General features: G+C 45.3%; 1 protein-coding gene across 1 annotated transcript in view; it reads left to right on the top strand.

Annotated features, from left to right (window-relative positions):
* LOC121567369 (protein jagged-1b-like) overlaps nt 1-17,500 on the top strand; it is a 49,743-nt gene that overhangs the window by 25,016 nt on the left and 7,227 nt on the right. Inside the window, exons 3-8 of the mRNA XM_045217075.1 lie at nt 10,681-10,738; nt 13,900-14,154; nt 15,056-15,116; nt 15,242-15,372; nt 16,591-16,710; nt 16,896-17,009. Of these exons, the coding sequence (XP_045073010.1) occupies nt 10,681-10,738; nt 13,900-14,154; nt 15,056-15,116; nt 15,242-15,372; nt 16,591-16,710; nt 16,896-17,009 (739 nt within the window). The remainder of the gene's footprint in view (nt 1-10,680; nt 10,739-13,899; nt 14,155-15,055; nt 15,117-15,241; nt 15,373-16,590; nt 16,711-16,895; nt 17,010-17,500) is intronic.

Below are 17,500 nucleotides of genomic sequence, written 5' to 3'. Positions count from 1 at the left end.
CGCATTAAGATGGAAAGAAATTCCACAAATTAACTTTTAACAAGGCACACCTGTTAATTGAAATGCATTCCAGGTGACTACCTCATGAAGCTGGTTGAGAGAATGCCAAGAGTGTGCAAAGCTGTCATCAAGGCAAAGGGTGGCTATTTGAAGAATCTCAAATATAAAATATATTTTGATTTGTTTAACACTTTTTTGGTTATTACATGATTCCATATGTGTTATTTCATAGTTTTGATGTCTTCACTATTATTCTACAATGTAGAAAATAGTATAAATGAAGAAAAAACATGGAATGAGTAGGTGTGTCCAAACCTTTGACTGGTACTGTATATACACACACTGAGTGTACAAAACATTAGCAACACCTTCCTAATATTGAGTTGCACCTCATTTTGCCCTCAGAACAGCCTCAATTCGTCGGGGCATGGACTTCAAGGAGTCGAAAGCGTTCCACTGGGATGCTGGCCCATGTTGACTCAAATGCTTCCCACAGTTGTGTCAAGTTGGTTGGATGTCCTTTGGCTGGTGGACCATTCTTAACCCGTGGGAATCTGTTGAGCGTGAGAAACCCAGCAGCGTTGCAATCAATCAATCAATCAGATTTTATTTATAAAGCCCTTTTTACATCTGCAGATGTCACAAAGTGCTATACAGAAACCCAGCATAAAACCCCAAACAGCAAGCAATGCAGATGTAGAAGCACGGTGGCTAGGAAAAACTCCCTAGAAAGGCAGAAACCTAGGAAGAAACCTAGAGAGGAACCAGGCTCTGAGGGGTGGCCAGTTCCCTTCTGGCTGTGCCGGGTGGAGATTATAACAGTACATGGCCATTAAGGTCAGATTTTTCTCCAAGAAGTTCAAACGTTCATAGACGACCAGCAGGGTCAAATAATAATCACAGTGGTTGTAGAGGTTGCAACAGGTCAGTACATCAGGAGTAAATGTCACTTGGCTTTTCATAGCCGGGCATTAAGAGGTTCAAATAGCAGGTGTGGTAGAGAGAGAGAGTTGAAAACAGCAGGTCTGGGACAAGGTAGCACTTCCGGTGAACAGGTCAGGGTTCCATAGCCGCAGGCAGAAGAGTGGAAACTGGAGTAGCAGCATGACCAGGTGGACTGGGGACAGCAAGGAGTCATCAGGCCAGGTAGTCCTGAGGCATGGTCCTATGGCTCAGGTCCTCCGGGATGGGAGGGAGAGAGAGAGATAATTAGAGGGAGCATACTTAAATTCACACAGACACCGGATAAGACAGGAGAATAACACCAGATATAACAGACTGACCCTAGCCCCCCCGGCACATAGACTATTGCAGCATAGATACTGAGACAGGGGGGGTCGGGAGACACTGTGGCCCCATTCGACGATAACCCCAGACAGGGCCAACCAGGCAGGATATAACCCCACCCACTTTGCCAAAGCACAGCCCCCACACCACCAGAGGGATGTAAACAGACCACCAACCTACTACCCTGAGACAAGGCTGAGTACAGCCCACGAAGATCTCCTCCACTGCACGATCCCGAGGGAGCGACAAACCGGACAGGAAGATCACGTCAGTGACTCAACCCACTCAAGTGATGCACCCCTCCTAGGGACGACATGGAAAACACCAGTAAGCCAGTGACTCAGCCCCCGTAATAGGGTCAGAGGCAGAGAATCCCAATGGAGAGACAGGAACCGGCCAAGCAGAGACAGCAAGGGCGGTTTGTCGCTCCAGTGCCTTTCCGTTCACCTTCGCATCCCTGGGCCAGACTACACTCAATCATAGGACCTACTGAAGAGATGAGTCTTCAGTAAAGATTGAAAGGTCGATTCCATAAAAATTGAGCTCTATAGGAGAAAGCCCTGCCTCCAGCTGTTTGCTTAGAAATTCTAGTGACAATAAGAAGGCCTGCGTCTTGTGACTGTAGTGTACGTGTAGGTATGTACGGCAGGACCAAATCGGAGAGATAGGTAGGAGCAAGCCCATGTAATGCTTTGTAGGTTAGCAGTAAAACCTTAATCAGCCCTAGCCTTAACAGGAAGGCAGTGTAGAGAGGCTAGCACTGGAGTAATATGATCAAATGTTTTGGTTCTAGTCAAGATTCTAGCAGCCGTGTTTAGCACTAACTTAAGTTTATTTAGTGCTGTTCCGGGTAGCCGGAGAGTAGAGCATTGCAGTAGTCTAATCTAGAAGTGACAAAAGCATGGATTAGCTTTTCTGCAAAATTTTTGGACAAAATGTTTCTGATTTTTGCAATGTTACGAAGATGGAAAAAAGCTGTCCTTTAAATATTCCTGATATGTTCGTCAAAAGAGAGATCAGGGTCCAGAGTAACGCAGAGGTCCTTCACAGTTTTTTTTGAGACCACTCTACAACCATCAAGATTAATTGTCAGATCCAACAGAAGATCTCTTTGTTTCTTGGGACCTAGAACTAGCATCTCTGTTTTGTCCGAGTTTAAAAGTAAACAATTTGCCGCCATCCACTTCCTTATGTCTGAAACACATGCTTCCAAGGTAGGCAATTTTGGGGCTTCACCATGTTTCATCGAAATGTGTGTCGTCCGCATAGCAATGAAAGTTAACATTGTGTTTCCGAATGACATCACCAAGAGGTAAAAAATATAGTGAAAACAATAGTGGTCCTAAAACGGAACCTTGATGAACACCGAAACTTACAATTGATTTGTCAGAGGACAAACCATCCACAGAGAGAACTGATATCTTTCCGACAGATAAGATCTAAACCAGACAAGAACTTGTCCGTGTAGACCAATTAAGGTTTCCAATCTCTCCAAAAGAATGTGGTGATCAATGGTGTCAAAAGCAGCACTAAGGTCTATGAGCACGAGGACAGATGCAGAGCCTTGGTCTGATGCCATTAAAAGGTAATTTACCACCTTCACGAGTGCAGTCTCAGTGCTATGATGGGGTCTAAAACCAGACTGAAGCGTTTCGTATACATTTTTTGTCTTCCGGAAGGAAGTGGGTTGCTGCACAACAGCTTTTTCTAAAATGTATGAGAGGAATGGGAGATTCGATATAGGCCGATCGTTTTTTACATTTTCTGGGTCAAGGTTTGGCTTTTTCAAGAGAGGCTTTATTACTGCCACTTTTAGTGAGTTTGGTACACATCCAGTAGATAGGGAGCCATTTATTATGTTCAACATAGGAGGGCCAAGCACAGGAAGTAGCTCTTTCAGTAGTTTAGTTGGAATAGGGTCCAGTATGCAGCTTGAAGGTTTAGAGGCCATGACTATTTTCATGAATGTGTCAAGAGATATAGGATAAAAAAACTTGAGTGTCTCCATTGATCCTATGTCCTGGCAGTTTTGTGCAGACTCAGGACAGCTGAGCTTTGGAGAAATACGCAGATTCAAAGAGGAGTCCGTAATTTGCTTTCTAATGATCATGATCTTTTCGTCGAAGAAGTTCATGAATTCATCACTGCTGAAGTGAAAAGCATCCTGTCTTGGGGAATGCTGCTTTTTAGTTAGCTTTGCGACAGTATTAAATAGAAATGTTGGATTGTTCTTATTCTCCTCAATTAGGTTGGAAAAATAGGATGATTGAGCAGCAGTGAGGGCTCTTCGATATTGCTCTGTACTTTCTTTCCAAGCTAGTAGGAAGACTTCCAGTTTGGTGGAGCACCATTTCCGTTCCAATTTTCTGGAGGCTTGCTTCAGGGCTCTGGTATTTTCTGTATACCAGGGAGCTAGTTTCTTGTGACAAATGTTTTTTTTTTAGGGGTGCGACTGCATCTAGGGTATTACGCAAGGTTAAATTTAGTTCCTCAGTTAGGTCGTTAACTGATTTCTGTACTCCGACGTCCTTGAGTAGGTGGAGGGAGTCTGGAAGGGCCTCTAGGAATCTTTGGGTTGTCCGAGAATTTATAGCACGGCTTTTGATGGTCCTTGGTTGGGGTCTGAGCAGATTATTTGTTGCGATTGCAAGCGTAATAAGATGGTGGTCCGATAGTCCAGGGTTATGAGGAAAAACATTTAGATCCACAATATTTATTCCACGGGACAAAACTAGATCCAGGGTATGACTGTGGCAATGAGTAGGTCCGGAGACATGTTGGACAAAACCGATGATGGCTCCGAAAGCCTTTTGGAGTGGGTCTGTGGACTTTTCCATGTGAATATTAAAGTCACCAAAAATGTGAATATTATCTGCCATGACTACAAGGTCCGATAGGAATTCAGGGAACTCAGTGAGGAACTCTGTCTACGGCCCAGGAGGCTTGTAAACAGTAGCTATAAAAAGTGATTGAGTAGGCTGCATAGATTTCATGACTAGAAGCTCAAAAGACGAAAACGCAGTCATTTTTGGGGTGGTAAATTGACATTTGCTATCGTAAATGTTAACAACACCTCCGCCTTTGCGGGATGCCTGGGGGATATGGTCACTAGTGTAACCAGGAGGAGAGGCCTCATTTAACACAGTAAATTCATCAGGCTTAAGCCATGTTTCAGTCAGGCCAATCACATCAAGATTATGATCAGTGATTAGTTCATTGACCATAACTGCCTTGGAAGTGAGGGATCTAACATTAAGTAGCCCTATTTTGAGATGTGAGATATCACATTCTCTTTCAATAATGACAGGAATGGAGGAGGTCTTTATTCCAGTGAGATTGCTAAGGCAAACACCGCCATGTTTAGTTTTGCTCAATCTAGATCGAGGCACAGACACAGTCTCAATGGGGATAGCTGAGCTGACTACACTGACTGTGCTAGTGGCAGACTCCATTAAGCTGGCAGGCTGGCTAAAAGCCTGCTGCCTGGCCTGCACCCTATCTCATTGTGGAGCTAGAGGAGTTAGAGCCCTGTCTATATTGGTAGATAAGATGAGAGCACCCCTCCAGCTAGGATGGAGTCCGTCACTCCTCAGCAGGCCAGGCTTGGTCCTGTTTGTGGGTGAGTCCCAGAAAGAGAGCCAATTATCTACAAATTCTATCTTTTGGGAGGGGCAGAAAACAGTTTTCAACCAGCAATTGAGTTGTGAGACTGCTGTAGAGCTCATCACTCACCCTAATTGGGAGGGAGCCAGAGACAATTACTCAATGCCGACACATCTTTCTAGCTAATTTACACGCTGAAGCTATGTGTAGCTCAGCTAATTTACACCCCGTGTAGCTCAGTTGGTAGAGCATGGCGGTTGCAACGCCAGGGTTGTTGGTTCGATTCCCACAGGGACTAGTATGAAAATGTATGCACTCACTACTGTAAGTCGCTCTGGATAAGAGCGTCGACTAAAAGTGGTCCTCTGTAGCTCAATTGGTAGAGCATGGCGCTTGTAACGCCAGGGTAGTGGGTTCGATCCCCGGGACCACCCATACGTAAAAATGTATGCACACATGACTGAAGTCGCTTTGGATAAAAGCGTCTGCTAAATGGCTTATTATAATATTGCTCTTGGTGACCTCTGACTGTTTCATCCTAACATCGTTGGTGCCGACGTGGATAACAATATCCCTCTACACTCGCCAGTTTTTGCCTTAGCCAGCACCATCTTCAGATTAGCCTTTACGTCGGTAGCCCTGCCCCCTGGTAAACAGTGTATGATCGCTGGATGATTCTTTTTATGTCTCAATTGTCTCAAGACTTAGAAATACTTATTTAACCTGTCTCCTCCCCTTCATCTACGCTGATTGAAGTGGATTTAACAATATGGATGCTACCAGGATTACGGATAATCCTGAATGAATAGTGAATAATGATGAGTGAGAAAGTTACAGACGCAGAAATATCATACCCCCCAAAAAAATACTAACCTCCCCTGTTATTGTAATGTTGAGAGATTTGCATGTCTTGGGGGTGTGATATTTGTGTCTGTAACTTTCTCACTCATCATTATTCACTATTCATTCAGGATTATCTGTAATCATGGTAGCATCCACATTACTGTAGAAGTGTTTAGAAACATATTCTATTCTTATTTAAAATAAAAGTGACTCCAAAATGACGCAATACATTATTTACCATTCATTTCTGTTGGGCACAAAATAATCTGAAACACAACCCAAACAAACAGAAAATGCATCCAACAAATTTGTTTAGTCACATGCTTGATGTAGTCATTGCGTGCTATGAATATGGGACCAAATACTTAACTTTTTACTACATTAATACATATACAGTGCAATCGGAAAGTATTCAGACACCTTGCTTTTTCCACATTTTGTTACGTTACAGCCTTATTCTAAAGTGGATTATGTTGTTTTTCCCCCTCATCAATCTACACACAATACCCCATAATGACAAATCAAAAACAGGTTTTTAGAAATGTTTGCAAATTTATAAAAATGTAAAACTGTAATATCAAATTTACACAAGTATTCAGACCCTTTACTCAGTACTTTGTTGAAGCATCTTTGGCAGCGATTACAGCCTCTATTCTTCTTGATGCTACAAGCTTGGTACACCTGTATTTGGGGAGTTTCTCCCATACTTCTCTGCAGATCCTCTCAAGCTCTGTCAGGTGGGATGGGGAGCGTCGCTGCACAGCTATTTTCAGGTCTCTCCAGAGATGTTCGATCGGGTTCAAGTCTGGGCTCTGGCTGGGCCACTCAAGGATATTCAGAGTCTTGTCCTGAAGCCACTCCTGCGTTGTCTTGGCTGTGTGCTTAGGGTCATTGGCCTGTTGGAATGTGAACATTCGCCCCAGTCTGATGTCCTGAGCGCTCTGGAGCAGGTTTTCATCAAGGATCTCTCTGTACTTTGCTCCGTTCAACTTTCCCTCGATCCTGTCTCCCAGTCCCTGTCACTGAAAAACATCCCCACAGCATGATGCTGCCACAACCATGCATCACCGTAGGGATGGTACCAGGTTTCCTACAGACGTGACGCTTGGCATTCAGGCCAAAGAGTTTAATCTTGGTTTCATCAGACCAGAGAATCTTGTTTCTCATGGTCTGAGAGTCCTTTAGGTGCCTTTTGGCAAACTCCAAGCGGGCTGTCATGTGCCTTTTACTTAGGAGTGGCTTCCGTCTGGCCACTCTACCATAAAGGCCTGATTGATAGAGTGCTGCAGAGATGGTTGTCCTTCTGGAAGGTTCTCCCATCTCCACAGAGGAACTCTGGAGCTCTGTCAGAGTGACCATCGGGTTCTTGGTCACCTCCCTGAACAAGGCCCTTCTCCCCCGATTGCTCAGTTTGGCCGGGCTGCCAGCTCTAGGAAGAGTCTTGGTGGTTCCAAACTTCTCCCATTTAAGAATGATGGGGCCACTGTGTTCTTGGGGACTTTCAATGCTGCAGAAATTTTTTGGTACCCTTCCCCAGATCTGTGCCTTGACACAATCCTGTCTCGGAGCTCTACGGACAATTCCTTTGACCTCATGGCTTGGTTTTTGCTCTGACATGCACTGTCAACTGTGGGACCTTATATAGACATGTGTGTGCCTTTCCAAATCATGTCCAATCAATTGAATTTACCACAGGTGGACTCCAATCAAGTTGTAGAAACATCTCAAGGATGATAAATGAAAACGGGATGCACCTGAGCTCAATTTGAGTCTCATAGGAAAGGGTCTGAATACTTATGTAAATAAGGTATTTCTGTTTTGAAAACATTATACATTTGCAAAAATTTCTAAAAACCTGTTTCCGCTTTGTCATTATGGGGTATTGTGTGTAGATTGATAGGGGAAATGTTTATTTAATCAATTTTAGAATAAGGCTGTAATGCAACAAAATGTGAAAAAAGGGTCTAAATATTTTTCGAATGCACTGTAAGTGAATTTGTCCCAATACTTTCTGTGCCCTAAAATGTACAGAAAGTGCTGTAATTTCGAAACGGTTCACCCGATATGGATGAAAATACACTCAAAGTAAAGCAGTCTGCACTTGAACCTGATAGACATTGTTGGATTTCAAAAAAATTAAAAGTATAGAGCCAAAAGAAGAAAAAATGCTTCACTGCCCCAATAATTACGGAGGACCCTGTATATATACATATATATACAGTGGCTTGTGAAAGTATTCACCCCCCTTGGCATTTTTCCTATTTTTTACAACCTGGAATTAAAATGGATTTTTTGGGGGGTTGCATCATTTGATTTACACAACATGCCTACCAATTTGAAGATGCAAAATATATTTTTTGGTGAAACAAAAAAGAAATAAGACAAAAAAACAGAAAACTTGAGCGTGCACAACTATTCACCCCCCCAAGTCAACACTTTGTAGAGCCACCTTTTGCAGCAATTACAGCTGCAAGTCTCTTGAGGTATGTCTCTATAAACCTGGCACATCTAGCCACTGGGATTTTTGCCAATTCTTCAAGGCAAAACTGCTACAGCTCCTTGAAGTTGGATGGGTTCTGCTGGTGTACTGCAATCTTTAAGTTATACCACAGATTCTCAATTGGATTGAGGTCTGGGCTTTGGCTAGGCCATTCCAAGACATTTAAATGTTTCCCCTTACTCAAGTGTTGCTTTAGCAGTATGCTTAGGGTCATTGTCCTGCTGGAAGGTGAAGCTCCGTCCCAGGCTCAAATCTCTGGAAGACTGAAACAGGTTTCCCTCAAGAATTTCCCTATATTTAGTGCCATCCAATATTCCTTCAATTCTGACCAGTTTCCCAGTCCCTGCCGATGAAAAACATCCCCACAGCATGATGTTGCCACCACTATGCGTCACTGTGGGGATGGTGTTCTCGTGCTGATGAGAGGTGTTGGGTTTACGCCAGACATAGCATTTTTCTTGATGGCCAAAAAGCTACATTTTAGTGTCATCTGACCAGAGTACCTTCTTCCATATGTTTGGGGAGTCTCCCACATGCCTTTTGGCGAACCCCAAACGTATTTGCTTATTTCTTTCTTGAAGCAATGGCTTTTTTCTGGCCACTCTTCCGTAAAGCCCAGCTGGTCCTATGGACAGATACTCCAATCTGCGCTGTGGAGCTTTGCAGCTCCTTCAGGGTTATCTTTGGTCTCTTTGTTGCCTCTCTGATTAATGCCCTCCTTGCCTGGTCCGTGAGTTTTGGTGGGCGGCCCTCTCTTGGCAGGTTTGTTGTGGTGCCATATTCTTTCAATTTTTTTACAATGGATTTAATGGTGCTCCGTGGGATGTTCAAAGTTTCTGATATTTTTTTATAACCCAACCCTGATCTGTACTTCTCCACAACTTTGTCCCTGACCTGTTTGGAGAGCTCCTTGGTCTTCATGGTGCCGCTTGCTTGGTGGTGCCCCTTGCTTAGTGGTGTTGCAGACTCTGGGGCCTTTCAGAACAGGTGTATATATACTGAGATCATGTGACAGATCATGTGACACTTAGATTGCACACAGGTGGACTTTATTTAGCTAATTATGTGACTTCTGAAGGTAATTGGTTGCACCAGATCTTATTTAGGTGCTTCATAGCAAAAGGGGTGAATACATATGCACGCACCACTTTTCCATTATTAATTTTTTTGAATCTTTTGAAACAAGTAATTTTTTTTTCATTTCACTTCACCAATTTGGACTATTTTGTCCATTACATGAAATCCAAATAAAATTCCATTTAAATTACAGGTTGAAATGCAACAAAATAGGAAAAACGCCAAGGGGGATGAAAACTTCTGCAAGGCACTGTATATATATATATATATATATATATATATATATATATATATATATATATATATATATATATATACAAATATATATATTTATATATATATACAGTGCCTTGCGCAGATTGGAGTATCTGTCCATAGGACCACTTTAAGCTGGGCTTTACGGAAGAGTGGCCAGAAAAAAGCCATTGCTTCAAGAAAAAAATAAGCAAATACGTTTGGTGTTCGCCAAAAGGCATGTGGGAGACTCCCCAACATGGACTCTTAACAACGTGATGAAACTTTGTTGCTCCTTGCTGAAATGTAGCATGTTCATTCAAATTATGTTAACTGATGTGGCTCATGCAATGGAATGTTTTTTTTGTAATGTCAGTTGAGTTGAATCAACAAATCACAGCACATATTGATTGGTACACTTCCTGCTTTTACTTCCTGCTTTTACTTCCTGCTTTGCTCCTATGGCCGAAGATGGTGGATAAATTAAGATAGTTCACTCAGGCTGTTTACCATTTAAAAAAAAAACAATGGTCAGTTCCTGTGCGCTTAAGGGGCTGGCTCTCCAGTGCAATAGCAGCTGGGTATGGTCTACTTTGTTCATTGACTGTAATGTAACCAGAAAAATGAAGGAGTGGGGTGTCTCGCTTCCTCTTCCATCTCTGCTATGGGTACACTCACAATGGCAGCCAGTCCACCCATTATGCCATCATTGACTAGAATGGGGACGCCTGTTCTATTCATTCTATTTATATGGCAGCACATGCAGTCAGGAGCAGAGGAGAGGAGAAAATGTTTGTCAGGATTTATATATGTATTTTTTTGTTGTTGCTATTCACACTGTTATTATGGTGACCACATTCATTTGGCTGGCCAATTACCATCGTCCAAAATTCCATGACCGTCACAGCCCAACTGCTATATGGATTTTATTAACGTTTCTGGAGTGAGTAAAATATTTAATTGTTCTTCACACTGTGAGGTTGCAACGTTGTATTTGTTTCATTTAATCAGTAGGACTACTGTGAGCTACTATGTGTTCTTGGCTAGCGCTTTACGCCAGATTGTTGTTAAGTAAACTAGATACGTAGATAAAACTGAATTGATTTAACCTTGTTCTCGCTCTTTGTCCTCCACAGAAATCTTTCTCCTTGGTGTTAGAGGCTCTGGACCATGACAACGAAACATCAGAATCAGGTAAGGCTGGAGAGAGAATTTCCATTTAATGTGTGTGTGTGTGTGAGAGAGAGAAGAGAGAGAATCAGAGAAAGAGACAGACAGACTAAATTGCCTTCTTTCTTCGAGCACAGCCAGACTCTCATACTTTCCCACACACGTTAAAGAAAAATAAGCAGTGATACAGACAGGGAGGGAGGGAGGGGGGGAGAGGGACAGAGTGCATGTGGCCCCCTCCCCTTCCCATTTGTGACCCATGGTTATGGTTCCTCCCTGTCCTCACTGGGTCCCCTTGCTCTCTTGAAAAGGACGCACAACCGGTATGTGTGTCTGTTATGAATGTGTGTCAATGTGCACTTGCAGGGGAGATCCAGTGTTTGTGCATACAGGGTGGATGTCGATAGTGTGTGTGCGTGTGCGTGTGTGTGTGCGTGTGCATGTACTTCTAATTGTGCCCGTACGTGTGCTGGTGTGTGTGTGTGTGTGTGTCTGTGTGTGTGTGTATCAGGGTCTCCCAGTCAGACCCTTTAATTTCACACTCCGCTTCTTGTTTCTGCTCAAAGTCAGAGATAGGGAATGTGAGCAGCATTCTCTAAAAACAGACAGATATAGACGACCCCCCCCCCACACACACACACACACACACACACACACACACAGACAGACACACATAAACAAAAATGCACACGTCAATACTCATTACATACACACTAAGACGCACAAACACAAAGATGCACTTACCCTTCCTCATTCCTCTCGTTCCCCAACCTTTCCCTTTCATCCTCTCCCCCTGTCTCCCTTGTTCCGCTGCCCCCTCCTGCCCAGTAAAAGGCTGCAGACAGACTCAGCCAAAAGATGAGTGGAGAGATAATGAGAGGCTGGGAACCAAACCACAGACCTCCTCCTCTTCCTCTTCCTCCTCCCTCTCGTTTTCCTCTTCCCCCCATCTCTCTTTCCCTCTGCCCTCCAGCTCTAATCGTACGTCTTGTTTGCGCCGTCCCTCGTTCTCCTGAGCTCCTGAAATATTCTCTCTTTTTACCACATTAGGTTTAAAGCCCCTCTCCTGGCTCTCAGCTTAGCTCAGCTCAAACCCAAAGCAGATGTCCTAGAGCAGTCAGGGCCGATTTACAGGCCTATAGCTCTAATCAGGATGGATTACAACACTGTAATGTAGCTGTCTAACACAGAGCCACAGAGTCCTTGGACAGAGACGGACAACATGTTGACAACGCTGTAAAACATGAATGACCTTATCGACTCCCTGGAATGGAGCTAGTTGTGTTCCCCGATGATTTTCTCTCTCTCTCTCTCTTTTTTATGTGAACAATACGTTTTTATTGGTTCACATGAAAGGCAATACAATCAATAAAAAACAATGCAACCCCCCCTTTTTGAACAACCAACCACCCCCCACTCTCTCTTTCTCTCTGTCACTCTCACTTTCTCTCACTTTCTCTTTCTGTCTCTGTCTCTCTCTCTCTTTCTCTCTCTCTTCCTTTGTCTTTCTCCCCCTACCCTCTTTTAATGTGTGTTTGGAGACACGTATAAAGGTGTTTGTGTGTTGATCTATGGACTTGTGTCGGTCTATTCATTGTGTCTTTCAAATCAATTGTGTCTTTCAAATCACCTGTCCCCAGGTGATTTGAAAGACACACACACACACACCGTCAAGGACAAACACTTCAGATCCAATACAGAACAGTGGAACACAATCACAAGAGGAGAGAGAGATTAGATTCCCTCTCCTGCCCACTGATATAATCCTTGTGTGTGTGTGTTCTCTTCCCCATTGAGACCTCTCTTTCCGTCGGTTCCTGTCTTACTGTGTCCCACTCATCTCGGAACAGTCATGCTGTATACTCTCTCACACACTCTCTCTCTCTGACTCTGTCTCTCTGGTAGAGCACTTTACTGTGGGCGATGAAATTAGCTGTTGGACTCATCAGAGGCGTAAAAGTAATGGAAAACACATGCTGCTGTAGCAGTACGTTCAATAGCTTTAGCAAACCACACACACACACACGCCCGCACGTGTGGACAATGGGGGTGGGGGTGTAGCTGGGATAACGATACCCTTAGTGTCTGCTGTGTTCCCTCTCCCCTTCCAAACCCCCAGCCAATATGTGCCCCTGTTTTCATTCTTTTGTTTCAAACCCAGATGATCTCATCCCTCCATCAGGAGTTTTGTTATGTGTGTTATTAGCCCGCCCACCCGCCCTCTCTCTCTCTCTCTCTCTCTCTCTCTCTCTCTCTCTCTCTCTCTCTCTCTCTCTCTCTCTCTCTCTCAAATGCTCTCTGTCTCTTCCTCTGACTTACAGGCCAGGACCCCCATTCTCTCTGTCTCTATCTCTAGCTCCATCTCCCCATCTCTTAAATACACATTCACACAGTACACTGTTTCGCACTCACATTCTCTGTCTCGCTCTCTCATAGACACACATTCTCTCTCCCTCACACACACACACACACACACACACACCCACACACACACACACACACACACACACACACACAAACATTCTATCTCCCTCTCACACACACACACACACACAAACATTCTATCTCCCTCTCACACACACACACACACACACACACACAAACACACACACACACACACACGCACACACACACACACACACACACACACACACACAGTGCTTTGTGTGGGTTAATACCCTGTCAGGGGGGATTATAACTGAGGTGGAGATGACAGCCCCTCTGGGAAATCCCCCCGGGGTCAGCAGCTCTCTCCCCATGTCACCACCCAAACTCTGTGCCCCTCCTAGCCCTCTGTGCCCTCTCTACCCTCTGTACCCTCTGCACCCTCAGCCTGTCCCCTGTCGACCACCTCTGCCCTCACCCTGTCCTCTCCTCCTCATCAGTAGCTCTCACAACATGTCACCACCATGCAGGGTGGAGCGAGCCTCTGTCCCTTCTCTCTCTCTCTCTCTCTCTCTCTCAGGGCAGCCAAACCCTGTGCCCTTTAGCTTCTCGCTGTCTCTTCTCTACTGTCTTTCTCTCAGGGCAAATCTAACTCTCTCTCTCTCTCTCTATCTCTGTCTCCTCTCTCTATATATCTCCCCCCCTCTCTCTCTCTCTCTCTCTCTCTCTCTCTCTCTCTCTCTGTCTCTTTCTATCTCTGTCTCTTTCTATCTCTGTCCCTGTCTCTCTCTCTCCTTCAGGTCAGGCTGGTCTGATTGAGCGTGTCCTCCTGTCCTCCATGTTGAATCCTGGCGAGCAGTGGCAGACGTACCGTCACCACGGACGCATGCTCAGCCTGGAGTACCGCCTCCGGTACCGCTGTGACTCCAACTACTACGGCCCCTTCTGCAACAAGTTCTGCCGCCCCCGGGACGACTTCTTCGGACACTTTGACTGTGACCTCAGCGGCATCAAGGTCTGCAAGGAGGGCTGGACCGGACTGGAGTGTCGAGAAGGTGAGTGAGGGCTACATACAGTAGTGAAGAGGAAATTCAGCAACTCTTAGAAGACAGTGGAAGTTGACAGAAAACGCTTCTTTATTGATGAGACCAACGTGTTTCGGGCTTAGCCTGCATTAGGGTTTTAATCTGTTGGACATGGAGTCGTGTTATAGACTACAGACATATTAGGGCCAGCACAAATGATTGGATGGAATCCAAGGGATGGTTCCTCCTTGCTCGTGACTCGTGACTCTTTGTATGTTAATTCCTATTGTTAGTACATTATGCCAAGGTAATAACCAAGGTAATAACCATCAAGCCTGGAAAATCCCCTTAACATCTAAAATGTCCTGACAGTTTATTCAAAGTTTCATTATCTCCATGATTCCGGCTTGTGAGTCATCATTAAGACCTCACACTCTGACCTCTGACCTGAAGCAGCTGTGTTGCTGAGGTGAGACTAAATCAAGGAAATAATGGCGGAAACCATGGAGGATATGAGCCTGGAGTAATGACATCCTGTGGCCCTCCCTCCCGCTACCGCCCTCCTCTGGCTCATCTCACTTCCTCCTCAGCAGGGTGCTGATTGGACTGGAGAGATACAGGACGTGAGACATCATTTGTTGAGAGACGTTAGTGAAGTTTGTCCCCAGAGAGACATAGAGGGTGTAGAGTGTGGAGAGCACTGAATGTTACCATAAATGGAACTACCCCACCTGACGTCAATGATGCTGTGTACTGTGGCGGTTATGTTTGTTGTGTTTCTTTGATGACAGGTTTGTTTTGTACTCTTGGTCGGTACGTAGTGACTGTGTTGAGTGGCATCTGTAATGTCTATAGGTCCCCAGTGTCAGTGGACTGTCTCTGACCTGACAGACGGTGATGTAATGTTGTGTGTGTGTGTGTTGTGTTACAGCGGTGTGCAGACAGGGGTGTCACCAGATCCATGGCTCCTGCACTGTGCCTGGAGAATGCAAGTGAGTCTGCTCCTCCCTGCTGTCGAAAAGAACATTTGTTCTCAAAGACTTCCATGTATCTTATCTGTATAAAGCCTGCTAAACCAACAACCCCTCCCCCTCTCCCTCTCCCTCTGTGTTTGTAGGTGTCACTATGGCTATCAGGGTGCTCTGTGTGACCAGTGTGTGACGTTCCCAGGCTGTGTCTATGGGAGCTGCATTGAACCCTGGCAGTGTGTGTGTGACGTCAACTGGGGAGGCCTGCTGTGTGACAAAGGTGAGTTTTGTGTTTGTGTGGCACTAACTTCTGTATCAAGAAGAGTAGACTATCGATCAGAAGAAAGTCATGCTTTGAGAGTTGCTTGTGCATCAGTCTGTTTTCGTGTGTGTGAGTGTGTGCATGCTTGCGTGTTTGAACGGGTGTGGTTCACATCCTTGCCCAGGCACAGCCCCCTGATCATCTATATAAGATAAGACAACTCCCTCTGGGCACTCTAGTAACTCTACAATAACCCTAAAACACTTCCCACAACATTACCGAAACATTGTACAAACATTTCCCCAACGTTGCCCCCCTCCCGCCCTGTGTCCCAGTGTGGGAGCCCCTGGGAGCCACATGAGGGGCCGGCAGCGAAGCATTGTGAGGGGAAAGGCGATAGCCTTGGGTAAAGTGAATGTGAGCTGGGCTGGGTTGGGTCCTGCTTAGCTAGGTGGGGTCCTGAGCCTCTTCCTGTCCCTCCATTCAAGTCATCTGTAAAGAGGCTCAGTCACAAAGAGAGCTGAACATGGCAGAGAGAGAGAGAGATCATTAGAAAGTAGGGCTTTATTCTGGCTGCCTATTTCCATGCACAGGGCCCACACCCAGACCCCAGGCAGGCAGCTACTCTCCAGTACCGCACCGCACCACACCACACCGCACCACACCACACCACACCGACTTGGATTCACTCAGTTACTCACTCTGGGGGGTGTGTGTGTGTGTGTGTGTGTGTGTGCCTTCTCTCTTTATCCGTTTTATGTTATGTTTCTAATGAGGACGCCTCGATGTCGACTGCCGCAGAATGCTTTGTTGTGTGTGTGTTAGTGTGTGTGTGTGCGCGCGGGCGCGTGTGCGTGCGTGTGTGTGTGTGTGCGTGTGTGTGTGCGTGCGTGCGTGCGTGTGTGCGTGGGTGTGTGTGTGTGTGTTCGCACTAATGTAGCAGTGCCGTTCTGTGCTTCTGAGACCAGACAGATCAAGGACACGGGAAAAGATAAAGGGTGGAGATTAATCCTTTTCTTTTGTTCTCCCGCTTCCTCCCACATTCCCTCTCTGTCACTTTTTCAACTGCCATTTTACATTCTCTCTCTATTCTTATCCTTTTTCTCTTTCTTGTTATCTCTCAATCCCTCATTCTCTTCCTCCGCCTCTCTCCCCCTCCACTCTACCCATTCTCACTCTTTCTTGCTGCCTCTCTCTCCTCCCTTGCCATCTCCCCCATCTCCCTTTATCTCTCAGATCTGAACTACTGCGGTACCCACCAGCCCTGTAAGAATAAGGGCACCTGTTCCAACACAGAGCCTGATGAGTACCAGTGTGAGTGCCAAGAGGGCTTCCGCGGGCGCAACTGTGATATCGGTGAGTTCATTACTTCTGCAGTATTTCTGCATATAATTTTTAGAATAATATCAGCATGAATGAACTTCTAGCACATGGGCAGTTTGTGACCAGATTCATGACTGCATTTGCCTTGCTCTGAGTTTGACTTCTCTCTCTCTCTCCTTCTCCCTTCCCCCTCTCTTCCTCTCTCCTGCCGTCCTCAGTGGAGCATGCGTGTCTCTCCTCCCCCTGTGTGAACGGGGCCACCTGTGCGGAGGACCCGTCAGGTTTCAGCTGTGTCTGTGCAGACAACTGGACCGGACACACCTGCGCAGACGGTAATTAGCACCAATCAGCATGGCTGAGATTACCCGTGATTGGTTGTGATTGGAGCAGAGCCAGTGCCCAGATTCTAATCAGTGTCCAGGATGAGACTAATTTACACAGAACACAAACAACACAGTAATCAGATACAGATAGAATTCATTACACCACTGGCACAAACACATTAACACCATGCACCCCAGTTGTTATGTGTGTCAGAGAAAGAGAGAGTGTTCTTCCCTGAGTGTGTAAGGGTGTGACTCATATAAATAGCCCCCAAAAAGCAACCAGCACAGTCACGGCACCCATGACCCATTCTGTGAGTCTAGTATGTGTGTGTCCCTGTCCGTGTCTCTTCAAAACAGGTAGAGCTTGCTAAGCTGCGCAGGTTAACATGGGGTGTGTTTGGGGTATATGAGGGCTGTGGGGTCGTATTTTGACCTTTGCCGAAGTATCTCGCCAAGCCAATTAGCTAATAGGCTTAAGCATTTAAGTTAAGATGAGT

The sequence above is a fragment of the Coregonus clupeaformis genome, chromosome 6, assembly GCF_020615455.1.
Source record: "Coregonus clupeaformis isolate EN_2021a chromosome 6, ASM2061545v1, whole genome shotgun sequence".
Taxonomy (NCBI): Eukaryota; Metazoa; Chordata; class Actinopteri; order Salmoniformes; family Salmonidae; genus Coregonus; species Coregonus clupeaformis.
The sequence above is the reverse complement of the archived record's forward strand: the minus strand, read 5'-3'. Positions and strand labels throughout refer to the sequence as shown.